Genomic DNA, 26,868 nt, shown 5'->3' with positions numbered 1-26,868 from the left:
TAGTTGTATCATTTATTACACTATTATTGTATAGTTGTATCATTTATTACACTATCATTATATAGTTGTATCATTTATTACACTATTATTATATAGTTGTATCATTTATTATACTATTATTGTATAGTTGTATCATTTATTACACTATTATTGTATAGTTGTATCATTTATTACACTATTATTATATAGTTGTATCATTTATTACACTATTATTGTATAGTTGTATCATTTATTACACTATTATTGTATAGTTGTATCATTTATTACACTATTATTATATAGTTGTATCATTTATTACACTATTATTATATAGTTGTATCATTTATTACACTATTATATAGTTGTATCATTTATTACACTATTATTATATAGTTGTATCATTTATTACACTATCATTATATAGTTGTATCATTTATTACACTATTATTATATAGTTGTATCATTTATTACACTATTATTATGTGCAACGTTTCTTTATTGCGTGTAAAGTCGCATCATCAAGTCGACGCCAACAATTTGACGCCAACAACAAGCTGAGCTGGCTAACAGGTTAGCATAAAGAAGTGAAAGTGAAAGTTGTTGTGCCAGGAAACAGAAGGAGTGTGTCAGCTGTTTATTGACGAGCGGCCATCTTGGCCTTCTTGGCCTTCACCTTGCAGCCCGTCAAGGCGGCGCTCTCGCCCACCTGCTTGCCTCGCTCAGGTGGCGGCCCAGCACACACTGCGTCTGCTCGCTGGCTCCGCCCCTCCATCCACCTGTGGGACCACACCAGCTGTTGGTGGGGGCGGGTGGGGGGTTTGTGTGTAAGTCTGTGTGTGTGTGAGTCTGTGTGTGCGTGTAGTCTGTGAGCGTGCACGTGAGTGTGTGTGTTTAAATCTGTGAGCGTGCACGTGAGTGTGTGAGCGTGCACGTGAGTGTGTGTGTTTAAATCTGTGAGCGTGCACGTGAGTGTGTGTGTTTAAGTGTGTGAGCGTGCACGTGAGTGTGTGTGTGCAGGGGGCGGGGCTATTACCTGCGTAGAGGTGCCAGCTGGCAGGTACAAGTCCAGGGGTTGTTGTTGAGCGTGAAGTTGGCGAGTGTTGACAAGTTGAGACTTGAGGGCAGCGAGTGCAGTTTGTTGTTGTCCAGGTGCAGTGAGGTGAGCGCGGTCACGCCCACAAAGGCGGCGGGGGACATCTGCAGGGAGAGAAGAAGAGTCAACACCGCCAGTTTGTGGCCACGCCCACAAAGGCGGCGGGGGACATGTGCAGGAAGAGAAGAAGAGTCAACACCGCCAGTTTGTGGCCACGCCCACAAAGGCGGCGGGGGACACGTGCAGGAAGACAAGAAGAGTCAACACCGCCAGTTTGTGGGCGTGGCCACAAGGGCGACGGGGGACACGTGCAGGAAGACAAGAAGAGTCAACACCGCCAGTTTGTGGGCGTGGCCACAAGGGCGGCGGGGGACACGTGCAGGAAGACAAGAAGAGTCAACACCGCCAGTTTGTGGGCGTGGCCACAAGGGCGACGGGGGACACGTGCAGGAAGACAAGAAGAGTCAACACCGCCAGTTTGTGGGCGTGGCCACAAGGGCGGCGGGGGACACGTGCAGGAAGAGAAGAAGAGTCAACACCGCCAGTTTGTGGGCGTGGCCACAAGGGCGGCGGGGAACACGTGCAGGAAGACAAGAAGAGTCAACACCGCCAGTTTGTGGGCGTGGCCACAAGGGCGGCGGGGGACATGTGCAGGAAGAGAAGAAGAGTCAACACCGCCAGGCGCTAAAATCTTCGTCCAGGTGTGACTCCACAAAGTGAGAAAAGCTCTTTGGAAATTTCCACTGCGGCGCCGCCATCCAGCAGGGAAGATGGCCGCCATCCAGCAGGGAAGATGGCCGCCGTCCAGCAGGGAAGATGGCCGCCGTCCAGCAGGGAATATGGCCGCCGTCCAGCCTGCGGTGGGAAGCGTTTGTGTGCGCAGGCTAAAAATAGCGTGTTTACCTGGGCTGTGGAAAGAAAGATGGAGTGTGGCCCCGCCCACTGACCTTCTCCAAGCCCATGTGGTCCAAGTGGAGCTTCTCCACGTAGCGGCCGAAGCTCTGGAAGGCGTGGTCGGGGAGGCTCCTCATGGGGTTCCTGCTCAGCACCAACTCCTCCAGCACGCGCAGCTTGCTGAGGGCGGCAGCGGGATAGGCGGCCATCTTGTTGCGGTCCAGGTGCAGCACGGCCAGGTTCTCCACGGCGTCCAGGGAGCCGGCGTGCAGCGTGCTCAGCTCGTTAGCGCTCAGGTGCAGCCAGCGCAGATCTTTGGCGCCGGCGAAGGCTCTGGGCCGCAGCTGGCGAAGCTTGTTGTGGTCCAGGCGCAGCACGAAGAGGTTGACCAGCGGCGAGAACATTCCCTTGGCCAGCTCGCCCATCCGGTTGTGGTCCAGGTGGAGGTAGGTGAGCTGGGCCAGGTCGTGGAAGGCGGAGGGCTGGATGCTGCTGATGTGGTTGTGGGACAGGTAAAGGTAGACCAGCTTGGTCAGCCCCTTGAAGGCGTGCGCGGCGATGTGGCGCAGCTGGCAGTGTTGCATGTGCAGCGACACCAGGCCGCCGCTCTCGCCTAAGGCGCCGCTGGGAACGCTGCCCAGCGCGTTCCTCTGCAGGTTGAGCAGGCGGGTGGACTGGGACACGCGGGGGATCTTCTTCAGGCCCACGCCGTCACAGATGACGTGCTGCAGGTCGCCGTGGCAATGGCAGGGTTCCGGGCACTGGCTGGGCGCCCCCCCGGCCATCCGGAAGGTGCCCAGCAGCAGCAGCAGCAGGCAGCGCATGTCGTCTGAGCGCAGACTGAGCGGGCGCGGGGGAAAGGGGAGTGGGCGGGGTCCTGATTGAGGGAGGACGCCCCTCAGACGAACACTGCTCACATTGACAAGCTCCGTGAGAGGAAGTGTGACCTTTCTTCATCCCCACATTCCTGGCACGGAACTTTTGACGAGGGAACTGCACACTTTCACATTCATCAGGAGGCACGGCCCTTTTCTGCAGTCTAAACATTAAAAGGACGCTAGTAAGAGGCAGCTAATGGGAGTGCCCTTCAAAGCCTCTAAGACACCTTCAAGACCCGCCATCAACGTTTTATATATGTAATAACACCTTCATAACAACATGTCATATGTACAATATACACACTGCAAGTATATATATCATGTAGTAACAGACACCTTCATAACAACATGTAATAAAGTATATATATATATATATACAAACCCTGTTTCCATATGAGTTGGTAAATGGTGTTAGATGTAAATATAAACAGAATACAATGATTTGCAAATCCTTTTCAAGCCATATTCAGTTGAATATGCTACAAAGACAACATATTTCATGTTCAACTCATAAAATGTATTTATTTTTTGCAAATAATATTTAAGTTATAATTTCATGGCTGCAACACGTGACAAAGTAGTTGGGAAAGGGCATGTTCACCACTGTGTTACATGGCCTTTCCTTTTAACAACACTCAGTAAAGGATTGGGAAGTGAGGAGACTAATTGTTGAAGCTTTGAAAGTGGAATTCTTTTCCATTCTTGTTCTATGTAGAGCTTCAGTGGTTCAACAGTCCGGGGTCTCCGCTGGCGTATTTTAGGCTTCATAATGCGCCACACATTTTCCATGGGAGACAGGTCTGGACTGCAGGCGGGCCAGGAAAGTACCCGCACTCTTTTACTATGAAGCCACGTTGTTGTAACACGTGCTGAATGTGGCTTAGCATTGTCTTGCTGAAATAAGCAGGGGCGTCCATGATGGCAACATATGTTGCTCCAAAAGCTGTATGTACCTTTCAGCATTAATGGTGCCTTCACAGATGTGTAAGTTACCCATGTCTTGGCCACTAATACACCCCCATACCATCACACATGCTGGCTTTTACACTTTGCGTGGATAACAGTCTGGATGGTTCACTTCCCCTTTGGGGCGGATGACACGATGTGGAATATTTCCAAAAACAATTTGAAATGTGGACTCGTCAGACCACAGAACACTTTTCCACTTTGCATGAGTCCATCTTAGATGATCTCGGGCCCAGAGAAGCCGGCGGTGTTTCTGGGTGTTGTTGATAAATGGCTTTGGCTTTGCATAGTAGAGTTTTAACTTGCACTTACAGATGTAGCGACCAACTGTAGTTACTGACAGTGGTTTTCTGAAGTGTTCCTGAGCCCATGTGGTGATATCCTTTAGAGATTGATGTCGCTTTTTGATACAGTGCCGTCTGAGGGATGGAAGGTCACGCTCATTCAATGTTGGTTTCCGGCCATGCTGCTTACCTGCAGTGATTTCTCCACATTCTCTCAACCTTTTGATGATATTATGGAGCGTAGATGGTGAAATCACTACATTTCTTGCAATTGCACTTTGAGAAATGTTGTTCTTAAACTGTTTGACTATTTGCTCACGCACTTGTGGACAAAGTGGTGACCCTCGCCCCATCCTTTCTGGTGAAAGACTGAGCAGTTTTTGGGAAGCTGTTTTTATCCCCAATCATGGCACCCACCTGTTCCCAATTAGCCTGTTCACCTGTGGGATGTTCCAAATAAGTGTTTGATGAGCATTCCTCAACTTTATCAGTATTTATTGCCACCTTTCCCAACTTCTTTGTCACGTGTTGCTGGCAACAAATTCTAAAGTTAATGATTATTTACAAAAAAATTTTTTTTTATCAGTTTGAACATGAAATATGTTGTCTTTGTAGCATATTCAACTGAATATGGCTTGAAAAGGATTTGCAAATCATTGTATTCACTTTATATTTACATCTAACACCATTTCACAACTCATATGGAAACAGGGTTTGTATAATGTAGTAACAGACACCTTCATAACAATATGCAATAAACCATATATATATATATATATATATATATATATATATATATATATATATATATATATATATATATATATATATATATATATATATATATATTGTATATAATATAGTAACAGACATCTTCATAACAACATGTAATAAAGTATATATATAATGTAGTAACAGACACCTTCATAACAATAGGTAATAAAGTATATATATATATATATATATATATATATATATATATATATATATATATATATATATATATACATATATATATATATATATATATATATATATATATATATACACTGTATAATGTAGTACCAGACACCTTCATAACAACATGTAATAAAGTATATATATATAATGTAGTAACAGACACCTTTATAAAGTATACATATATATATATATATATATATATATACATATATATATATATATATATATATATATATATATATATATATATATATATATATATATATATATATATATATAATGTAGTAACAGACACCTTCATAACAACATGTAATAAAGTATATATATATATATATATATATATATATATATATATATATATATATATATATATATATATATATATATATATATATATATATATATATATATATATATATATATATATATATATATAATGTAGTAACAGACACCTTCATAACAATATGTAAGAAAGTATTGTTGCGTTTGACCAGATGTTCCTCCAGGGAATTTAAGTTTCTGGTCACTCCCAAGTTCTTTTTATGGCACATAAGTTTAAATTGATCACCAGGCAGTAGTTGGTATTTTGCGGTTCATTCTCAAAGCTTTGAAAACAAACGTGAGACCAATCCAGTACAGAAGCGTTCCCTAGCCCAGCCAAGATCGATCTCCCCCAAAACCCACGGAAGTGCTGTGTTCTTCAATTCGTCCCTCGCTCCCACCCCCCGGAGACGTTCTGTTCTACCCCCTCTTCCCCTCCCTCCTCCCCATCTGTTGTCTGCTAGCCCAGCACTGCGTTGTGCCCCTTATCTCAAGAATGTTATGGGAATCTCAAGCAGAGAGAATATTCAACGCTCTGACTCTCTCAGCAAGGACACTCGTAATGCAAGCACTTTGTACCAGACGAAACATTAGCTGATTAAAATATGACTATAGGAGATACAAAAGAAGTAACTATTAAATATGGATATATGTAATTATCCACTTCCGTCAATCCCCCTTCAAGATCTTCTAAAAAGATCTTTACCATTAGTACAACACTTGGAAAGCACGCCCCACATTAAAGTAGGTGCTGTTTTTTTTCTTTTGGAGCAAGCTAGCAATAAAACAACAGCATAGTTACATGGGAGATAGATGGAGGGAGTCCACGTCAATGTCGTCATGGTCAGGGAAGGAAACCAACAATTCTCGAAAGTCTCCATTTTGCTTGACCCCCTTCAAAGACATAACGAGTCCAGTAACAGGGTGGGGTTGACCTTCTACAGTTCTAACAATGATGCGGGTGCATAAAGACTTAGCACAAGGGGCGATAAAGCAACCACATGAGGCTATGATGGCCAAAAAAACTCCAATTGAGACCAGGACAGACTTAATTAGGTCAGTCCACCTGCCAAATGTGCTCTGTAGCCAATCTTTGAAGGGGTCAGAGACCCCTGAAACTTCAGTAAGTTCCTTAGACAGGGTCTGGAGGCCCTCTAAGGCCCTCTGAACTGAACCATCGGGGGCAGTGTTGTTAGGAATGAAGGTACAGCATTGGTCACCAAACATTGCACACACACCTTCTTCCTTGGCTAGGATGCGATCAAGGGCTATGCGGTTCTGGATGGCCATGTGGGAGGTCGGGTCAAGTTGTTCAGCAAGTCCTTCAACGGCGTCACGAGTCAGGTTGGTCAGTCTCAACAGATTATAAAAAACATAGTTAATGCGTTCAACATTTTTAGTAGCAGTCACAGGGAAAATAGCACCATAGATTGCTAATAATCAAATGTAAACAATCAAATGCAGATACTTTTTCTTATGCCTTCTGATCCCTCTCTCTCTCTCTCTCTATGTCCACTACTTGATGTCCATATCCCCCCCCTCCTCCTCCACACCCCTGATTGTAAATAATGTAAATAATTCAATGTGATTATCTTGTGTGATGACTGTATTATGATGATAGTATATATGATAGTATATATCTGTATCATCAATCAATTTAAGTGGACCCCGACTTAAACAAGTTGAAAAACTTATTCGGGTGTTACCATTTAGTGGTCAATTGTACGGAATATGTACTTCACTGTGCAACCTACTAATAAAAGTCTCAATCAATAAAAAAAAAACAATGATAGGAAGGTTTTCGAAACCTGCACAGGATTCACACCACAATTTATGTTGTGAGGGGACCCCCCTAGGTTGGCCTATTGCATCAAAGTAAACACCATCAGGGTTTCTCGTCAAATCGAAGGAGCCCGTTACACTCCTCCGAGATAAAACATGGCGGCGTCGGCAGGGAGTTAGAGAGGCAGCTGAAACAGGAGTTCCAAGGGGTGTTAATTTGGTACCCACTAGGGTGAGTGGGGTCACCAGTCTAACCATAGCACAAAGCCCAACGGCTGACGTCGGGATTCTAATGTACAATCTGTGCTCCCCACAATACCAGAATAAGTCAGCTCGTGCCCAAGGGCCTATCCTTGAGCCATCTATCAGTGTGGTGCACCAGGAAGGGTTAATGTCACCCAAATTGTTGGGGGACGAAGAGGGTCCTGTAAATTGAAAACACATGTAATTCAGCTTTTGGGCCACAAAGGGAAGAAGTCGGATGGAATTGTCTACAGGAGGGTATACACTAGCCAACAAATCGCACCCTGGCGGCGTGGGTTCAGAAAACAAGGAGATAAGACAGTTTGAGCCATTTATGTCAGTCAACTTAAAAGGGGCGGGATAAGTGTGGGGAAAGGGACGTCCAGCGGAACAAGCAACACAGTCACCCAGGTTTTGGCATCCACCTGAGCCACAGGTTGTCTGCACCCGCTCCTAAGGTCAAAGTTACCAGGCCTTCGGTGGTGATGTCATTAGCACGCACAGATGTGAGAGCCTTTGAAACACCACCGAGGTGGGGTGGTACTTAAAGGGAAACTTCGGTTTTTTTCAACCTGGGCCCTGTTTTCATAATTTTTTCTGTATATGTGAGTGCTGGATAAAACATTTTTTGAGGTCGCGCCAGTATTGAGCAGGGCAGGCAGCCTCCAGCCCAGCTAACGCTCGTACACAGGGCAACTGGCTCTCGTCAAAATTCGGCCTATAAACATGCATTTTTTTCACACTGACAGGCTCAGATAGTTACAATGAGTGTCCGACAACATACTAGAAAGGAGAAATTAACGTATGTCTCTACCTTTAGCTGGAGATCGCTGTTTGTTGTGAGCTGTGTCCAAATCTCACCACGCTACAAATCTCGTTCCGAAATCTCGCGATAACTCGCGACAAAACACCGGTGGAAAAACAGTTACCTGACTGAGGTGAAGAGAGATGACTGAAGTGATTTTCTGTTGGATTACCGAAGACTGTTATTTTAGTTTTATAGTGGAGGCAGAAAATCACTTCAGTCATCTCTCTTCACCTCAGTCAGGTAACTGTTTTTCCACCGGTGTTTTGTCGCGAGTTATCGCGAGATTTCGGAACGAGATTTGTAGCGTGGTGAGATTTGGACACAGCTCACAACACACAGCGATCTCCAGCTAAAGGTAGAGACATACGTTAATTTCTCCTTTCTAGTATGTTGTCGGACACTCATTGTAACTATCTGAGCCTGTCAGTGTGAAAAAAATGCATGTTTATAGGCCGAATTTTGACGAGAGCCAGTTGCCCTGTGTACGAGCGTTAGCTGGGCTGGAGGCTGCCTGCCCTGCTCAATACTGGCGCGACCTCAAAAAATGTTTTATCCAGCACTCACATATACAGAAAAAATTATGAAAACAGGGCCCAGGTTGAAAAAAACCGAAGTTTCCCTTTAAGGTGCTACAGAAGGTGTAGAGGTAGTCAACGCCCTCTCAAGGACATTAATTTTAATAATTCCTTTAGAGTCTGTATCAGTCAGGTCAACCCCCAAAACAACATAAAAGGGACGATGGGCACAACTTACCAGAGTATGTTGTTTGCATCCGACGGGGGCAGTGGCCTAATCAAAGTCTGGGCGGGTCGTTTAAATAATATGACGCCGCGCGATAGGCGAAAGACCAGTCCATCCATTTTATCATATTTGTCTCATTAATTATCGGTTCTTTCGCTGCATTTCGTTTTTCTCTCACTTTTTTTCCCATTGCCACCAGCTCACGCACACACACACACACACACACACAAGCAATCAGCAGCACACACACACAAGCAAGTGCTTACACACACACACACACACACACACACACACACACACAAGCAAAAAGCTTCACGAAAGCTCTCTGTCTTCGTTTCACTTTACCATAAAACTTCCAGTTCCTTTTCTTAATTTACCAAACGTTTGAGTTCTTGACTTTACGAGTGTTGTAAACTCCCTCTTAACCCTTTCAAGGAACGTTCTCTTTTTTTCTTTCTTTTTAAACTCTACCTGCTAATTTCATTGTCGACAACAGTACATTCAATTGACCATTAAACAGTAATGATTCATCACATTTTTCCCTGACCGCCATCACATTCCTGTCTGTCACACTCCGTGGCCATTGTGTCTATTTCCTTTTTTCCAGTGTCCAAAGCCACAAGGATCTCGCAACCCGGGAATCTTTATTGTACCTTTTACAAATGGCCTCCAGCTGTTTCCTTACGTTTCAGTGCCGTATCGCACTAGGATCTCGCAACCCGGGAATCTTTATTGTACCTTTTACAAATGGCCTCCAGCCGTTTCCTTACGTTTCAGTGCTGTATCGCACTAGGATCTCGCAACCCGAGCTCGTTAAGGGAAGACCAAATTCCCAGGGTAAGTTTACACCCAACTATTAGTTCACTCGTCAATGAAACTGCCCGTCACGGTAGTCTAGACACAATGACGTGAGTTGACCACTATGTACAACTATTATGTAATGGCAGGTTCAGCAAAAATGCAATAAATCTATCAAAATCACCACTCTGTGCCTGGGATACAAAACAGTGTTTGACTTGCAAACTTCAGTTCAGACTCCTAATGCAGATTTTAGAAAAAGGCTCTGCTTACCTTAACTTTTTTGGCCAAGTGAGTCTGCGCAGAAGATTGCAAGAAGTCGTCAATCAACAGCGTGCCATCCCGGACGAGCCCCCAAATTGTTGCGTTTGACCAGATGTTCCTCCAGGGAATTTAAGTTTCTGGTCACTCCCAAGTTCTTTTTATGGCACATAAGCTAAAGTTTAAATTGATCACCAGGCAGTAGTTGGTATTTTGTGGTTTATTCTCAAAGCTTTGAAAACAAACGTGAGACCAATCCAGTACAGAAGCGTTCCCTAGCCCAGCCAAGATCGATCTCCCCCAAAACCCACGGAAGTGCTGTGTTCTTCAATTCGTCCCTCGCTCCCACCCCCCAGAGACGTTCTGTTCTACCCCCTCTTCCCCTCCCTCCTCCCCACCTGTTGTCTGCTAGCCCAGCACCGCTTTGTGCCCCTTATCTCAAGAATGTTATGGGAATCTCAAGCAGAGAGAATATTCAACGCTCTGACTCTCTCAGCAAGGACACTCGTAATGCAAGCACTTTGTACCAGACGAAACATTAGCTGATTAAAATATGACTATAGGAGATACAAAAGAAGTAACTATTAAATATGGATATATGTAATTATCCACTTCCATCAGTATATATATATATATATATATATATATATATATATATATGTATCATGTAGTAACAGACACCTTCATAACAACATGTAATAAAGTATATATATATAATGTATATATATATATATATATATATATATATATATATATATATATATATATATATATATATATAATGTAGTAACAGACACCTTCATAACAACATGTAATAAAGTATATATATATATAATGTAGTAACAGACACCTTCATAACAATATGTAATAAAGTATATATATATATATATAATGTAGTAACAGACACCTTCATAACAACATGTAATAAAGTATATATATATACATAAAATGTAGTAACAGAGACCTTCATAACAACATGTAATAAAGTATATATATATATATATATATATATATATATATATATATATATATATATATATATATATATATATATATATATATATGTATCATGTAGTAACAGACACCTTCATAACAACATGTAATAAAGTATATATATATATAATGTATATATATATATATATATATATATATATATATATATATATATAATGTAGTAACAGACACCTTCATAACAACATGTAATAAAGTATATATATATAATGTAGTAACAGACACCTTCATAACAATATGTAATAAAGTATATATATATATATAATGTAGTAACAGACACCTTCATAACAACATGTAATAAAGTATATATATATACATAAAATGTAGTAACAGAGACCTTCATAACAACATGTAATAAAGTATATATATATATATATATATATATATATATATATATATATATATATATATATAATGTAGTAACAGACACCTTCATAACATGTAATAAAGTATATATAATGTAGTAACAGACACCTTCATAACAACATGTAATAAAGTATATATATATATATATATATATATATATATATATATATATATAATGTAGTAACAGACACCTTCATAACAATATGTAACAAAGTATATATAAATATATATACATATACATATATATATATATATATATATATATATATATATATTATATATATATATATATATATATATATATATATATATATAATGTAGTAACAGACACCATCATATCAATATGTAATAAAGTATATACACTACTGTTCAAAAGTTTGGGGTCACCCAAACAATTTAGTGTTCGAGCCTTCATTTCTAAGAACAAGAATAGACTGTGTAGTTTCAGATGAAAGTTCTCTTTTTCTGGCCATTTTGAGCGTTTAATTGACCCCACAAATGTGATGCTCCAGAAAGTCAATCTGCTCAAAGGAAGGTCAGTTTTGTAGCTTGTGTAACGAGCTAAAGTGTTTTCAGATGTGTGAACATGATTGCACAAGGGTTTTCTAATCATCAATTAGCCTTCTGAGCCAATGAGCAAACACATTGTACCATTAGAACACTGGAGTGATAGTTGCTGGAAATGGGCCTCTATACACCTATGTAGATATTGCACCAAAAAGCAGACATTTGCAGCTAGAATAGTCATTTAGCACATTAGCAATGTATAGAGTGTATTTCTGTAAAGTTAAGACTAGTTTCAAGTTTATCTTCATTGAAAAGTACAGTGCTTTTCCTTCAAAATAACCACATTTACATGTCACCACCCAAACTTTTGAATGCTAGTGTATATATATATAATGTAGTAACAGACACCTTCATAACAATATGTAATAAAGTACATATATATATATATATATATATATATATATATATATATATATATATATATATATATATATATATATATATATAATGTAGTAACAGACACCTTCATAACAAAATGTAATAAAGTACATATATATATATATATATATATATATATATATATATATATAATGTAGTAACAGACACCTTCATAACAATATGTAATAAAGTATATATATATAATATATATTATATATATATATATATATATATATATAATGTAGTAACAGACACCTTCATAACAATATGTAATAAAGTATATATATATATATAATGTAGTAACAGACACCTTCATAACAATATGTAATAAAGTATATATATATATATATATATATATATATATACATATATATATATATATATGTATATATATTATATATATATATATATATATATATATATATATATATATAATGTAGTAACAGACACCTTCATAACAATATGGTAATAAAGTATATATATATATATATATATATATATATATATATATATATATATATAATACATATATATATATATATATATATAATGTAGTAACAGACACCATCATAACAACATGTAATAAAGTATGTATATCATGTAGATAGGATATGGAACCACAGAGAACAGTCCTGTGACATTCTGTGGCTCGCCCTTGGACAACCTGGAGAGGAGGTGTGAGACTGTGGGCTACATCATGGACCACACTGAGGTACCGCCCACTCACCCACTCACCCACTCACCCACTTGACCACAGCACATTTTCAAAGCCAAAGATTGCATCACATGTTGTGGGCGTGTCCACAGGCTAAAATTGTGAACCCAAGCAGCGGGGAGATGGTTCCTCTGGGGTGTTCAGGTGAGATCCTGATCCGTGGCTACTGTGTCATGTGGGGGACTGGAACGACCCCCACATGACACACCTGTGCATCACTTGGTTCCTCTGGGGCAGGGGTCACCAACGCGGTGCCCGCGGGCACCAGGTAGCCCGTAAGGACCAGATGAGTAGCCCGCCGGCCTGTTCTAAAAATAGCTCAAATAGCAGCACATACCAGTGAGCTGCCTCTATTTTTTAAATTGTATTTATTTACTAGCAAGCTGGTCTCGCTTTGCCCGACATTTTTAATTCTAAGAGAGACAAAACTCAAATAGAATTTGATAACTTAAAATCCAAGAAAATATTTTAAAGACTTGGTCTTCACTTGTTTAAATAAATTCATTAATGTTTTTACTTTGCTTCTTATAACTTTCAGAAAGACAATTTTACAGAAAAAATACAACCTTAAAAATGATTTTAGGATTTTTAAACACATATACCTTTTTACCTTTTAAATTCCTTCCTCTTCTTTCCTGACAATTTAAATCAATGTTCAAGTAAATGTATTTTTTTTATTGTAAAGAATAATAAATACATTTTAATTTAATTCTTCATTTTAGCTTCTGTTTTTTCGACGAAGAATATTTGTGAAATATTTCTTCAAACTTATTATGATTAAAATTTAAAAAAAATATTCTGGCAAATCCAGAAAATCTGTACAATCAAATTTAAATCTTATTTCAAAGTCTTTTGAATTTCTTTTAAAATTTTTGTTCTGGAAAATCTAGAAGAAATAATGATTTGTCTTTGTTAGAAATATAGCTTGGTCCAATTTGTTATATATTCTAACAAAGTTTAGATTGGATTTTAACCTATTTAAAACATGTCATCAAAATTCTAAAATTAATCTTAATCAGGAAAAATTACTAATGGTGTTCCATAAATTCTTTTTTTTAAGTTTTTCTCTTCTTTTTTTCGGTTGAATTTTGAATTTTAAAGAGTCGAAATTGAAGATAAACTATGTTTCAAAATGTAATTGTCATTTTTTTTCGTGTTTTGTCCTCTTTTAAACCGTTCAATTAAGCGTAAATATCATTAATTATTAATAATAACATAGCGTTAAAGGTAAATTGAGCAAATTGGCTATTTCTGGCAATTTATTGAAGTGTGTATCAAACTGGTAGCCCTTCGCATTAATCACTACCCAAGAAGTAGCTTTTGGTTTCAAAAAGGTTGGTGACCCCTGCTCTGGGGTGTTCAGGTGAGATCCTGATCCGTGGCTACTGTGTCATGTTGGGGTACTGGAACGACCCCCACATGACAAACCTGTGCATCACTCCAGATGGATGGTACAAGACCGGGTGAGTCCACCACACCCACAACTGTTGGCACACTGCTTCTATATATGTGTGTGTGTGTACATGTGTGTACTTGTGTGTATGTGTGTACGTGTATGTGTGTGTATGTGTGTGTGTGTGTACGTGTGTACGTGTATGTGTGTGTACGTGTGTGTGTATGTGTGTGTACTTGTGTGTGTGTATGTGTGTGTACGTGTGTGTATGTGTGTGTACGCGTGTGTGTGTATGTACTTGTGTGTGTGTGTATGTGTGTACGTGTGTGTGTGCGTGTATGTGTGTGTACTTGTGTGTGTGTGTATGTGTGTACGTGTGTGTCTGTGTACGTGTGTGTGTGTCTGTGTACGTGTGTGTGTGTATGTGTGTGTGTGCGTGTATGTGTGTGTACTTGTGTGTATGTGTGTACGTGTGTCTGTGTACGTGTGTGTGTGTATGTGTGTGTGTGTGTGTGTGTATGTGTGTGTACTTGTGTGTATGTGTGTACGTGTGTCTGTGTACGTGTGTGTGTGTATGTGTGTGTGTGTGTGTGTGTATGTGTGTGTGTGTGTGTGTGTGTGTGTGTGTGTGTGTGTGTGTCAGGGACCTGGGCAGCTTGGACGTGTTTGGCTACTGTCGCCTGCAAGGTCGCATCAAGGACATGATCATCCGAGGAGGAGAGAACATTTACCCTGCTGAGCTGGAACAGTTCATCCACACACACCCCAAAGTCAAAGAAGTGCAGGTGAGTGCACACCTTACACACCCTTCACCACCACTTCTCACCTGTGTGTGTGTGTGTCAGGTGGTGGGGGTGGATGACCCCCGCATGGGGGAAGAGATTTGTGCATGTGTGAAAGTGACAGATGACCAGGAACTCACTGAGGACGACATCAAGAATTTCTGCAGAGGAAAGGTAAGTGTCACCCTAACAAGTGTCACCTCAAATGTCACCTCAAGTGTCACCTCAAATGTCAGCTCAAGTGTCACCTCAAGTTTCACCCTAACGAGTGTCACCTCAAGTGTCACCTCAATTGTCACCAAGTGTTACCTCAAGTTTCACCCTAACGAGTGTCACCTCAATTGTCACCTCAAGTGTTACCTCAAGTTTCACCCTAACGAGTGTCACCTCAAGTGTCACCTTAAGTGTCACCTCAAGTGTCACCTCAAGTTTCACCCTAACGAGTGTCACCTCAATTGTCACCAAGTGTTACCTCAAGTTTCACCCTAACGAGTGTCACCTCAATTGTCACCTCAAGTGTTACCTCAAGTTTCACCCTAACGAGTGTCACCTCAAGTGTCACCTTAAGTGTCACCTCAAGTGTCACTTCAAGTTTCACCCTAACGAGTGTCACCTCAATTGTCACCTCAAGTTTCACCCTAACGAGTGTCACCTCAAGTGTCACCTTAAGTGTCACCTCAAATGTCACCTCAAGTGTCACCTCAAGTTTCACCCTAACGAGTGTCACCTCAAATGTCACTTCAAGTTTCACCCTAACGAGTGTCACCTCAAGTTTCACCCTAACGAGTGTCACCTCAAATGTCACCTCAAGTGTCACCTCAAGTTTCACCCTAACAAGTGTCACCTCAAGTGTCACCTCAAATGTCACTTCAAGTTTCACCCTAACGAGTGTCACCTCAAGTGTCACCTGAAGTTTCACCCTAACGAGTGTCACCTAAACTGTCACCTCAAATGTCACTTCATGTTTCACCCTAACGAGTGTCACCTCAAGTGTCACTTCAAGTGTCACCTCAAGTTTCACCCTAACGAGTGTCACCTCAAGTGTCACCTCAAGTTTCACCCTAACGAGTGTCACCTCAAGTGCCACGTCAAGTGTCACCTCAAGTGTCACCCTGACGAGTGTCGCCCTAACAAGTGTTACCCTAGCAAGTGTCACCCTAACGAGGGTCACCCTAATGAGTGTGGCCCTAACGAGTGTGGCCCTAACGAGTGTCACCCTGACAAGTGTCCCCCTAACGAGTGTCACCCTAACGAGTGACGCCCTAACGAGTGTCCCCCTAACAAGTTTCACCTTGACGAGTGTCACCCTAACGAGTGTGGCCCTAACGAGTGTGGCCTTAACGAGTGTGTGTTGCAGCTGTCCCACTTCAAGGTTCCTTGCTAACAAGTGTCACCCTAACGAGTGTCACCCTAACGAGTGTCACCCTAACGAGTGTGGCCCTAACAAGTGTGTGTGTGTGTGTGTGTGTTGCAGCTGTCCCACTTCAAGGTTCCTTGCTAACAAGTGTCACCCTAACAAGTGTCACCCTAACGAGTGTGGCCCTAACGAGTGTGTGTGTGTGTGTGTGTTGCAGCTGTCCCACTTCAAGGTTCCTCGCTACGTGGTCTTTGTGGGCAGTTTCCCGCTGACGGTGACTGGGAAGGTAAAGTTGAAGAATGAAATTAAGTCAGTGGTTAGGAAGCAAGGAGAAAGGAAGCAAGTGTACAAGTCAGCAAGTAGGAAGTGAATAAGGAAGCTGACGGGCACTTCCTGTTTCCTGTTTCCAGGTGCAGAAGCAGGAACTGCGTGCGCAGGTGCAGGAGCAGCTGGGGATCGGAATGAAAACATGAACTTCGTGTTAATGTCTCCCTCTGGTGGCCTTCCCTAAAATGAGTCCTAGCTCCTCCCCTTCCTGTTTGTGGACAGGATGTAGTGTAGGGCTTTGGATGCTTTTGGACAGGAAGTGGATTTGTTTGTAAAAAGGCTTTAATACTGAATGAAACATCCTCAACTACAAAGAAGGTTCAAACGTCATAAACTGGCCACCTTCAAAATAAAAGCCCTAGAAGACGCCATATCCGTCGCTGTGTCGCTGTGTTGCCAGGGCAAAGGCGGGGTAGCCCTCGTAGGCGGCGTAGGCCGTCACGTCCTGACCCAGAGACTTCAGCTGGGAGGCGGACGGCGCTGGGCTCCCTAGAGCGTAACCTGCAAGAGAGGGCCATGCCTTCACTCCCTGCGCCCCGGCAGGACGCCAGCGTGTTAGCGGTGGGTACGGACCTTCACGTACCTGGGAAGGCGACTGTGGCCACGGCCTCTGCGGCGCCCTCCACCTGCAGGCCCAACGTGTGCAGCGTGTGCTCGGCGGCGTGCACCTTAGCTTCGTCCACGGCGGCGCTCAGCTTGGCAGGCGTGAAGGGGGGCCTGCGGGAAGCCAGCTACTCGGTCATACGACTACGGGAAGAAAGGAGCGGCGGCGGCGGCGAGGTAGGGTGCGTACGTGCTGGCGAGCGCCGGGATGCTGATCTTGTAGAGGAAGAGCGGCCGCTGGTCCGGTGCGATGGCCGAGTGCAGCTGGTACACGGGCTGACCCCAGTTGTTCTTCTGACACACTTCCTCCAGAACCTGCCACACAATCCTGGTCACCGGCTTCTCTTGCCTTCTGGCCGCAGGGGCGTGGGCTCTTACCTGCGGCGCCGGCTTAATGGCGCCCACCTTGATGCTCATGGTGGCCGGGGCAATGGGGGTCAGCTCCATCCCGGGCAGAAGGTCATAGAGCTTCTCCTCCGCCGGCTTGTCCGCCTTCGCCCCGAAGGAGGCTCCTCCCTCGCGGCACGCGGCTCCACCAGCCGCAGCGTAGCTAAGGTAGCCCCGCCCACCCAGCCCCCGCACCCCAGCGGCCCCTACAGGTACAGTCATGTAAATTTCTACAGGAGACCGAAAAGGCAGCGAAATCAATGAAATCACTTCAAATCAAGACAAGCAAGATCATCTCCTCCACTTTGGCAGATCATTCACAACATTCTCCGTGTTTGGTGATTCCAACTTCTACTGGACTGACCACGGCACAAGGCCGCCCACAGCACAAGACCGCCGGCGCTACTTTTGGACTCGTTAATGTCAAACATGCTAGTTAGCATAGCGCACAACAGGCTAGTTAGCATAGCTTAGAATTAGCATAGCACACAACACGGTAGTTAGCATAGGACATCATAGTTAGCATAGGATAGCACACGTTAGTTAGCATAAAATAAAACAGGTCAGTTAGCATAGATTTGAACATGACAGTTAGCATAGCACACCTTAGTTACCATAGCATAGCACACCCAAATTAGCATAGCTTAGAACACCTTAGTTAGCATAGGATAGAAAATGAAAGGTAGCACAATATAGTAGACCTTATTAGTATAACTTAGAACACATTAGTTAGCATAGCATGGAACATGAAAGTTAGCATAGAATAGAACACATTAGTTAGCATAGCATAATAGACGTTAGTTAGCATAACATAGGACATGTTAGTTGGCATAGCATGATAGACTAACGTTAGCGTAGGGCAGGTCTTGTGCGTCTGTCAACAGCCAGCAGAAGTGATTTGCTTGCAAAGGTAAACCGGAAAAAGAAAACGGCGCTCACCTCGCACGGAGGGCGTTCTGAGCAGACCGCGTCCTCCAACGTGACCTTTAGCCGCCGGGAAGCGGAACTGGCCAGGGACGGCGGCGTAAGCCTGCGGGGCGTAAAAGACGGGCGCACCAAGGTAGGCCACAGACGGGTCGTACACCTAAAGAGGGGGAGGGGACAGGTATTTCAGGTGTCATTCGACCTATCTAAGCTCCTCCCACCTGGCCCAAGGTGTAGGCGGCATAGTCGGCCTGCAGCAGTGAGCTTCCTCGTCCTCCCGTTCCTCGCGTGTAGCGCACATAGTTGTCCTTGTCCACTGGCTTGGCCAGCGTCACCTGGATGGGCGAGCCGTCCACAACCTGCCATCCAGAGACAGCGTTAGACCACGTTAGTCCACGTTAGACCCCGTTAGACCCAGTTAGTCCACATTAGTCCACGTTAGACCCCGTTAGTCCATGTTAGACCCCGTTAGACCACGTTAGACCACGTCAGTCCACGTTAGACCACGTTAGTCCACGTTAGTCCACGTTAGACCACTTTAGTCCACGTTAGTCCACGTTAGACCACGTTAGTCCATGATCGTCCACGTTAGTTCACGTTAGACCACGTTAGTCCATGTAAGACCACGTCAGTCCACGTTAGACCACGTTAGTCCATGATCGTCCACGTTAGTTCACGTTAGACCACGTTAGTCCACATTAGACCACTTTAGTCCACGTTAGTCCACGTTAGACCACGTTAGTCCATGATTGTCCACGTTAGTTCACGTTAGACCACGTTAGTCCATGTAAGACCACGTCAGACCACGTTAGTCCATGATCGTCCACGTTAGACCACGTTAGTCCATGTAAGACCACGTCAGTCCACGTCAGACCACGTTAGTCCACGTTAGACCCTGTTAGACCACGTTAGTTCACGTCAGACCACGTTAGACCACGTTAGTCCACGTTAGCATGTTTGACATTAGCGTGTTTGACCTTAACGTGTTTGACCTTAGCATGTTTGACCTTAGCTTGTTTGACCTTGGTGTGTTTGATGTGTTTGACCTCAGCATGTTTGACCTTAGCTTGTTTGACCTTGGTGTGTTTGACGTTGGCGTGTTTGACCTTAGCTTGTTTGACCTTGGTGTGTTTGACTTTGGCGCGTTTGACCTTAGTTTGTTTGACCTTAGCGTGTTTGACCTTGGTGTGTTTGACGTGTTTGACCTTAGCTTGTTTGACCTTGGTGTGTTTGATGTTGGCGTGTTTGACCTTGGTGTGTTTGACGTGTTCAACGTTAGCAGGTTTGACCTTGGTGTGTTGGACTTCGGTGTGTTTGACCTTAGCTTGTTTGACCTTAGCGTGTTTGACCTTGGTGTGTTTGACGTGTTCGACGTTAGCGTGTTTGACCTTGGTGTGTTTGACGTGTTCGACGTTAGCGTGTTTGACCTTGGTGTGTTTGACGTGTTCGACGTTAGCGTGTTTGACCTTGGTGTGTTTGACCTGTTCGATGTTAGCGTGTTTGACCTTGGTGTGTTTGACCTTGGTGTGTTTGACGTGTTCGACGTTAGCGTGTTTGACCTTGGTGTGTTTGACCATAGTGTGTTTGACCTAAGCGTGTTTGACCTTGGTGTGTTTGACCTTGGTGTGTTTAACCATAGTGTGTTTGACTTTGGTGTAATTGACCTAAGCGTGTTTGACCTTGGTGTGTTTGACCTTAGCGTGTTTGACCTTGGTGTGTTTGACCTTGGTGTGTTTGACCTTGGCGTGTTTGACCTTGGTGTGTTTGACGTTAGCGTGTTTGACCTTGGTGTGTTTGACTTTAGCGTGTTTGACCTGAGTGTGTTTGACGTGTTCGACGTTAGCGTGTTTGACCTTGGTGTGTTCGACCATAGTGTGTTTGACCTTGGTGTGTTTGACCTTAGCGTGTTTGACCGTAGTGTGTTTGACGTGTTCGATGTTAGCGTGTTTGACCTTGGTGTGTTCGACCATAGTGTGTTTGACCTTGGTGTGTTTGACCTTAGCATGTTTGACCTTAGCATGTTTGACCTTGGTGTGTTTGACGTGTTCGACGTTAGCGTGTTTGACCTTGGTGTGTTTGACCTTAGCATGTTTGACCTTGGTGTGTTTGACCTTGGTGTGTTTGACCTTGGTGTGTTTGACGTGTTCGACGTTAGCGTGTTTGACCTTGGTGTGTTTGACCTTGGTGTGTTTGACCTTCGCATGTTTGACCTTGGTGTGTTTGACCTTGGTGTGTTTGACGTGTTCGACGTTAGCGTGTTTGACCTTAGTGTGTTTGACCTTAGCGTGTTTGACCGTAGTGTGTTTGACGTGTTCGATGTTAGCGTGTTTGACCTTGGTGTGTTCGACCATAGTGTGTTTGACCTTGGTGTGTTTGACCTTAGCATGTTTGACCTTGGTGTGTTTGACCTTAGCATGTTTGACCTTGGTGTGTTTGACGTGTTCGACGTTAGCGTGTTTGACCTTGGTGTGTTTGACCTTGGTGTGTTTGACCTTAGCATGTTTGACCTTGGTGTGTTTGACCTTGGTGTGTTTGACGTGTTCGACGTTAGCGTGTTTGACCTTGGTGTGTTTGACCTTGGTGTGTTTGACCTTAGCATGTTTGACCTTGGTGTGTTTGACCTTGGTGTGTTTGACGTGTTCGACGTTAGCGTGTTTGACCTTGGTGTGTTTGACCCTAGCGCGTTTGACGGCAGGACTCACCTTGCCGTCGAGGGCCGCCATGGCGTCGATGGCGTCCTGGCGGTGTGTGAAGTGGATGAAGGCGTAGTCGCGGATCTTCTTGACCCGCTCCACCGCGCCTGCGCCACACAGTGCTGGGGTCAGAGGTCAGGCGCACGAAGGCGGCGGCGTGCGGACGGACGGACACCTGCTTTGACGGCGTTGAACTCCTTCTGGATGCTCTCCTCGCTGGTCTGCAGCATCAAGTTCCTCACGTAGAGGATCTTCACTGTCGCCATGGTGTCCTCGTCCACCTCCACCTCAGGCTCCGCCCAGTCCACGGCGATGGCGTGACCCCACAGCTGGATGCGACCTGTGCGGACAAACAGGAAGTGACCCGCGCGGGGACGAGGCGGAGGCGAGCGCGGTTACCTGGCAACAGTTTGCGGCGAGCCATGGCGGCCGCCCGGTGACTCTCGTACTCCACGAAGGCGAATCCGCGGTTTTTGGACTTGTCGGCGGCGCTGGGATACACGATGACGTCCACCACGCCGTCCGTCACCTTCCTCACCTCCGCCAGGATCTCCTCGCGCTGCTTGCCTTTGGGGATGCCGCCCACGAAGAGACGGCAGTTGTCCACGCTGGCGCAGACGCCCAGGAGGCGGCCGTTCCTGCCACAGGGGCGGAGTCAAGGACGGCGGTCAGCGGCTGGCGTGGCAACCAGTCGCCGGCGGAGTTCACCTGATCTCGTAGTTGTTGAGCTGCTTCATGGCCGCCCTGGCTTCCTGTTTGCTGGCGAAGGTGACGAAGGCGTAGCCGCGGTTGTTCCCGTTGAAATCCATCATCATCCTCACCTCGTAGATCTTCCCGAACTGAGCCAGCAGACAGGAAGTTGAGCAAGCAAACAGGAAGTTGAGCGAGCAAACAGAAAGTTGAGCAGGCAGACAGGAAGTTGAGCGAGCAGACAGGAAGTTGAGCAAGCAAACAGGAAGTTGAGTAAGCAGACAGGAAGTTGAGTGAGAAACTGGAAGTTGCGTGAGCAAACAGAAAGTTGAGTAAGCAGACAGGAAGTTGAGCGAGAAACAGGAAGTTGAGGGAGCAGACAGGAAGTTAAGCAAGCACACAGGAAGTTGGTCAAGCAAACAGGAAGTTCAGCGAGAAACAGGAAGTTGACAGGCAACAAGAAGTTGAGCGAGCAAACAGGAAGTTGAGCGAGCAGACAGGAAGTTGAGCAGGCAGACAGGAAGTTGAGCGAGCAGACAGGAAGTTGAGCAAGCAAACAGAAAGTTGAGCAAGCAGACAGGGAGTTGAGCAAGCAAACAGAAAGTTGAGCAAGCAAACAGAAAGTTGAGTAAGCAGACAGGAAGTTGAGCGAGCAGACAGGAAGTTGAGTGAGCAGACAGGAAGTTGAGCAAGCAGACAGGAAGTTGAGCAAGCAAACAGAAAGTTGAGCAAGCAGACAGGAAGTTGAGCAAGCAAACAGAAAGTTGAGCAAGCAGACAGGAAGTTGAGCAAGCAAACAGAAAGTTGAGCAAGCAGACAGGAAGTTGAGCAAGCAAACAGAAAGTTGAGCAAGCAGACAGGAAGTTGAGCAAGCAAACAGAAAGTTGAGCAAGCAGACAGGAAGTTGAGCAAGCAAACAGAAAGTTGAGCAAGCAGACAGGAAGTTGAGCAAGCAAACAGAAAGTTGAGCAAGCAGACAGGAAGTTGAGCGAGCAGACAGGAAGTTGAGCGAGCAAACAGGAAGTTGAGTAAGCAGACAGGAAGTTGAGTGAGAAACTGGAAGTTGAGGGAGCAGACAGGAAGTTAAGCAAGCACACAGGAAGTTGGTCAAGCAAACAGGAAGTTGAGCGAGAAACAGGAAGTTGACAGGCAACAAGAAGTTGAGCGAGCAAACAGGAAGTTGAGCGAGCAGACAGGAAGTTGAGCAGGCAGACAGGAAGTTGAGCGAGCAGACAGGAAGTTGAGCAAGCAAACAGAAAGTTGAGCAAGCAGACAGGGAGTTGAGCAAGCAAACAGAAAGTTGAGCAAGCAAACAGAAAGTTGAGCAAGCAGACAGGAAGTTGAGCAAGCAAACAGAAAGTTGAGTAAGCAGACAGGAAGTTGAGCAAGCAAACAGAAAGTTGAGCAAGAAAACAGAAAGTTGAGCAAGCAGACAGGAAGTTGAGCAAGCAAACAGAAAGTTGAGCAAGAAAACAGAAAGTTGAGTAAGCAGACAGGAAGTTGAGCGAGCAGACAGGAAGTTGAGTGAGCAGACAGGAAGTTGAGCAAGCAGACAGGAAGTTGAGCAAGCAAACAGAAAGTTGAGCAAGCAGACAGGAAGTTGAGCAAGCAAACAGAAAGTTGAGCAAGCAGTCAGGAAGTTGAGCAAGCAAACAGAAAGTTGAGCAAGCAGACAGGAAGTTGAGCAAGCAGACAGGAAGTTGAGCAAGCAAACAGAAAGTTGAGCAAGCAGACAGGAAGTTGAGCAAGCAGACAGGAAGTTGATCAAGCAAACAGAAAGTTGAGCAAGCAGACAGGAAGTTGAGCAAGCAAACAGAAAGTTGAGCAAGCAGACAGGAAGTTGAGCAAGCAAACAGAAAGTTGAGCAAGCAGACAGGAAGTTGAGCAAGCAGACAGGAAGTTGAGCAAGCAAACAGAAAGTTGAGTGAGCAGACAGGAAGTTGAGTGAGCAGACAGGAAGTTGAGTGAGCAGACAGGAAGTTGAGTGAACAGACAGGAAGTTGTGAGAGCAGACAGGAAGTTGAGCGAGCAGACAGGAAGTTGTGAGAGCAGACAGGAAGTTGAGCGAGCAGACAGGAAGTTGTGAGAGCAGACAGGAAGTTGAGCGAGCAGACAGGAAGTTGTGAGAGCAGACAGGAAGTCCCACCTTCTCGCACAGCGGCACCAGCTCGTCCTCGAACAGATCTCGAGGTAGTTTTCCCACGAAGATCTCACTTCCTCTCTCGGGGGGCGGGGCATCCCAGCCGGGCGGGGGGCCGCCATAGCGCCGCTGACCGTTCTCCTGGCGGGAAGAGCGTTAGCGGCGGACAAAGACGAGGACGTGCGGCCTCACCTGCTGCAGACGATATCCCGTTCGCTGCACCAGCGCCCTTAGCCCCGCCTCCTTTGGCATCCCCGCCAGTTCGTCCTCTCCTGCGCTCTGATTGGTTTCCATTGGCTTTGATTGACAGCTTAGCAAATCAAGCTAATTAGCCGCGCTCGCTGCCAAAACAAGGACACGTCACATGGTGGCAGTGGAGGTCAAAGGTCAGCAGTTTGACCCTCGGCCGCCTGGTGGTTTGCCTGAGAGGTCACATGACCCCCTTGTCCACCAATGGGCTGGCGGGGCGGTTTGAGCTTGAAATTATATTCCAAGAATAATGAGGAACAAAGAACAATATTTACATAAATAAATCAAATAATCAACCACATAAATAACCTTTACATCATAAAAAGTAACAACATAAATGACTTTTAAATCATAAAAATAATAAACAACAACATAAATAACTTTTAAATCATAAAAAGTAACAAACAACAACATAAATAACTTTTAAATCATAAAAATAATAAACAACATAAATGACTTTTAAATCATAAAAATAATAAACAACATAAATGACTTTTAAATCATAAAAAGTAACAAACAACAACATAAATAACTTTTAAATCATAAAAAGTAACAAACAACAACATAAATAACTTTTAAATCATAAAAAGTAACAAACACAACATAAATAACTTTTAAATCATAAAAAGTAACAAACATAAATAACTTTTAAATCATAAAAAGTAACAAACAACAACATAAATAACTTTTAAATCATAAAAAGTAACAAACAACAACATAAATAACTTTTAAATCATAAAAAGTAACAAACAACATAAATAACTTTTAAATCATTATTTTATTGAATAATAAAAAGGGAAGAAAAATACAAGATTATTTAAAGAATTAAAATCATATTTAAGGAATAATAGTTCATGATAATAAATGATCTTTAATAAATAGTAAATATTGATGAAATAATAAAATAATATTTAATGAATAATACTTAAAGATAATTAATTATATTAGAATAATAATACATATTTATTAAATACTAAATAACATATTTGAAAAAAATAAAACAATACTAAGAATATACTACTTAAAGATAATGAATTATATTTCAATAATAATACATGTTTATTAGATAATATAATGATGTTTAAAAAATCATAAAACAATGTAAAGAATAATAACTATCTATTAAATAATACAATAATATTTAAAAAAAATAAAATTACATTAAAATAACAATAAATATTTATTAAATAATGCAATAATATTCAAATAAATAAAATTATATTAAAAGTCCAGATAATATAGTAAAGAATTATACAACCATGGATCAAATAGTGAAATAATAATAATAATCATTATTATTATTAAATGTTGAAGAATGATGCAATCATGGATTAATAGTGAAATTATTATTATTATTAAATGTTGAAGAATTATACAATCATGGATTAAATAGATAAATTATTATTATTATTATTATTAAATGTTGAAGAATTATACAATCATGGATTAATAGTGAAATTATTATTATTATTAAATGTTGAAGAATTATACAATCATAGATCAAATAGTTAAATTATTATTATTATTAAATGTTGAAGAATTATACAATCATGGATTAAATAGATAAATTATTATTATTATTATTAAATGTTGAAGAATTATACAGTCATGGATCAAATAGTGAAATAGTGAGTTATCACAAAAATAACTTTAGCTTCAATATGAACGATTCGGACACACGCAGTTAGCACGGTAGTTAGCATGTTAGCACCTTGCCTCACTTACGCCCGTTTAAAGTCAATAGACGTACTTTATGTCTACATTTTTATTTACCACATCTTTGTTGCCATAAAAAATAGAAGAACTCACCTGAGCAATTTCAGAGATCAACCTCCTACACTCACACCTGTGTCATTCTGACCGTGTGTGTGTGTGTGTGTGTGTGTGTGTGTGTGTGTGTGTGTGTGTGTGTGTGTGTGTGTGTGTGTGAGGCCATCATATCAAACTCCAAAGGTTCACTGTCTTGGTGTTAGCTTTACAAGCTACCATTAATGTTTAACCTGCTGCTATCTGTGCACACACACTGTGGCTGTGTGTGTGTGTGTGTACGTGTGTATGTGTGTGTACGTGTGTGTGTGTTGTCCTCAGTAAATCATTTTAGTGTGAAGATGTCATTTGTTTTGACAACTCAACCAATTGAACATAAATTAAAATCAGTGTTTCAATTAGGCCACTTGGGGGCAACACACACACACACACACACACAGAAACACAAAAACACTTGCACATTTTCACACACACACACACACACATTGACCCACAGGCACACATTCAGACA

The 26,868-nt window shown here is 42.8% G+C and overlaps 3 protein-coding genes across 8 annotated transcripts in view; 1 reads left to right on the top strand and 2 right to left on the bottom strand.

The window, feature by feature from the left end:
* LOC133638224 (medium-chain acyl-CoA ligase ACSF2, mitochondrial-like) overlaps positions 1-17,294 on the top strand; it is a 34,179-nt gene extending 16,885 nt beyond the window's left edge. For all 3 annotated transcript variants that reach the window (XM_062030603.1, XM_062030601.1, XM_062030602.1), the window contains exons 11-17: positions 12,935-13,042; positions 13,138-13,189; positions 14,409-14,508; positions 15,082-15,223; positions 15,284-15,394; positions 16,795-16,863; positions 16,988-17,294. In XM_062030603.1, coding sequence (XP_061886587.1) covers positions 12,935-13,042; positions 13,138-13,189; positions 14,409-14,508; positions 15,082-15,223; positions 15,284-15,394; positions 16,795-16,863; positions 16,988-17,050 — 645 coding nt within the window. In that variant the 3' untranslated portion in view covers positions 17,051-17,294. The remainder of the gene's footprint in view (positions 1-12,934; positions 13,043-13,137; positions 13,190-14,408; positions 14,509-15,081; positions 15,224-15,283; positions 15,395-16,794; positions 16,864-16,987) is intronic.
* Positions 475-2,790, bottom strand: LOC133638962 (chondroadherin-like). Its single transcript, XM_062032015.1, has 3 exons — positions 2,020-2,790; positions 1,013-1,176; positions 475-755 (listed from the first exon to the last, which is right to left on the bottom strand). Exons 1-3 carry the CDS (start codon positions 2,788-2,790, stop codon positions 614-616), a joined length of 1,077 nt encoding a protein of 358 aa, XP_061887999.1. The 3' UTR covers positions 475-613.
* LOC133638225 (APOBEC1 complementation factor-like) lies at positions 17,169-26,548 on the bottom strand. Of its 4 annotated transcripts, none has more exons than XM_062030607.1 (13): positions 26,400-26,548; positions 24,534-24,682; positions 24,348-24,482; positions 22,220-22,350; positions 21,911-22,149; positions 21,687-21,851; positions 21,521-21,618; positions 19,040-19,177; positions 18,834-18,978; positions 17,886-18,124; positions 17,698-17,822; positions 17,478-17,621; positions 17,169-17,405 (listed from the first exon to the last, which is right to left on the bottom strand). In XM_062030607.1, exons 2-12 carry the CDS (start codon positions 24,633-24,635, stop codon positions 17,480-17,482), a joined length of 1,659 nt encoding a protein of 552 aa, XP_061886591.1. In that variant the 5' UTR covers positions 24,636-24,682; positions 26,400-26,548; the 3' UTR covers positions 17,169-17,405; positions 17,478-17,479. The 4 variants fall into 4 exon arrangements, with proteins under 4 accessions (XP_061886591.1, XP_061886588.1, XP_061886590.1 ...); XM_062030604.1 differs by having other exon boundaries at positions 17,488-17,621; XM_062030606.1 differs by having other exon boundaries at positions 17,488-17,621; positions 17,913-18,124.
* Between the last annotated feature and the right edge of the window lie 320 nt (positions 26,549-26,868).

The sequence above is a fragment of the Entelurus aequoreus genome, linkage group LG21 (assembly GCF_033978785.1).
Source record: "Entelurus aequoreus isolate RoL-2023_Sb linkage group LG21, RoL_Eaeq_v1.1, whole genome shotgun sequence".
Lineage (NCBI taxonomy): Eukaryota > Metazoa > Chordata > Actinopteri > Syngnathiformes > Syngnathidae > Entelurus > Entelurus aequoreus.
This window is presented reverse-complemented; position numbering and strand designations above follow the sequence as displayed.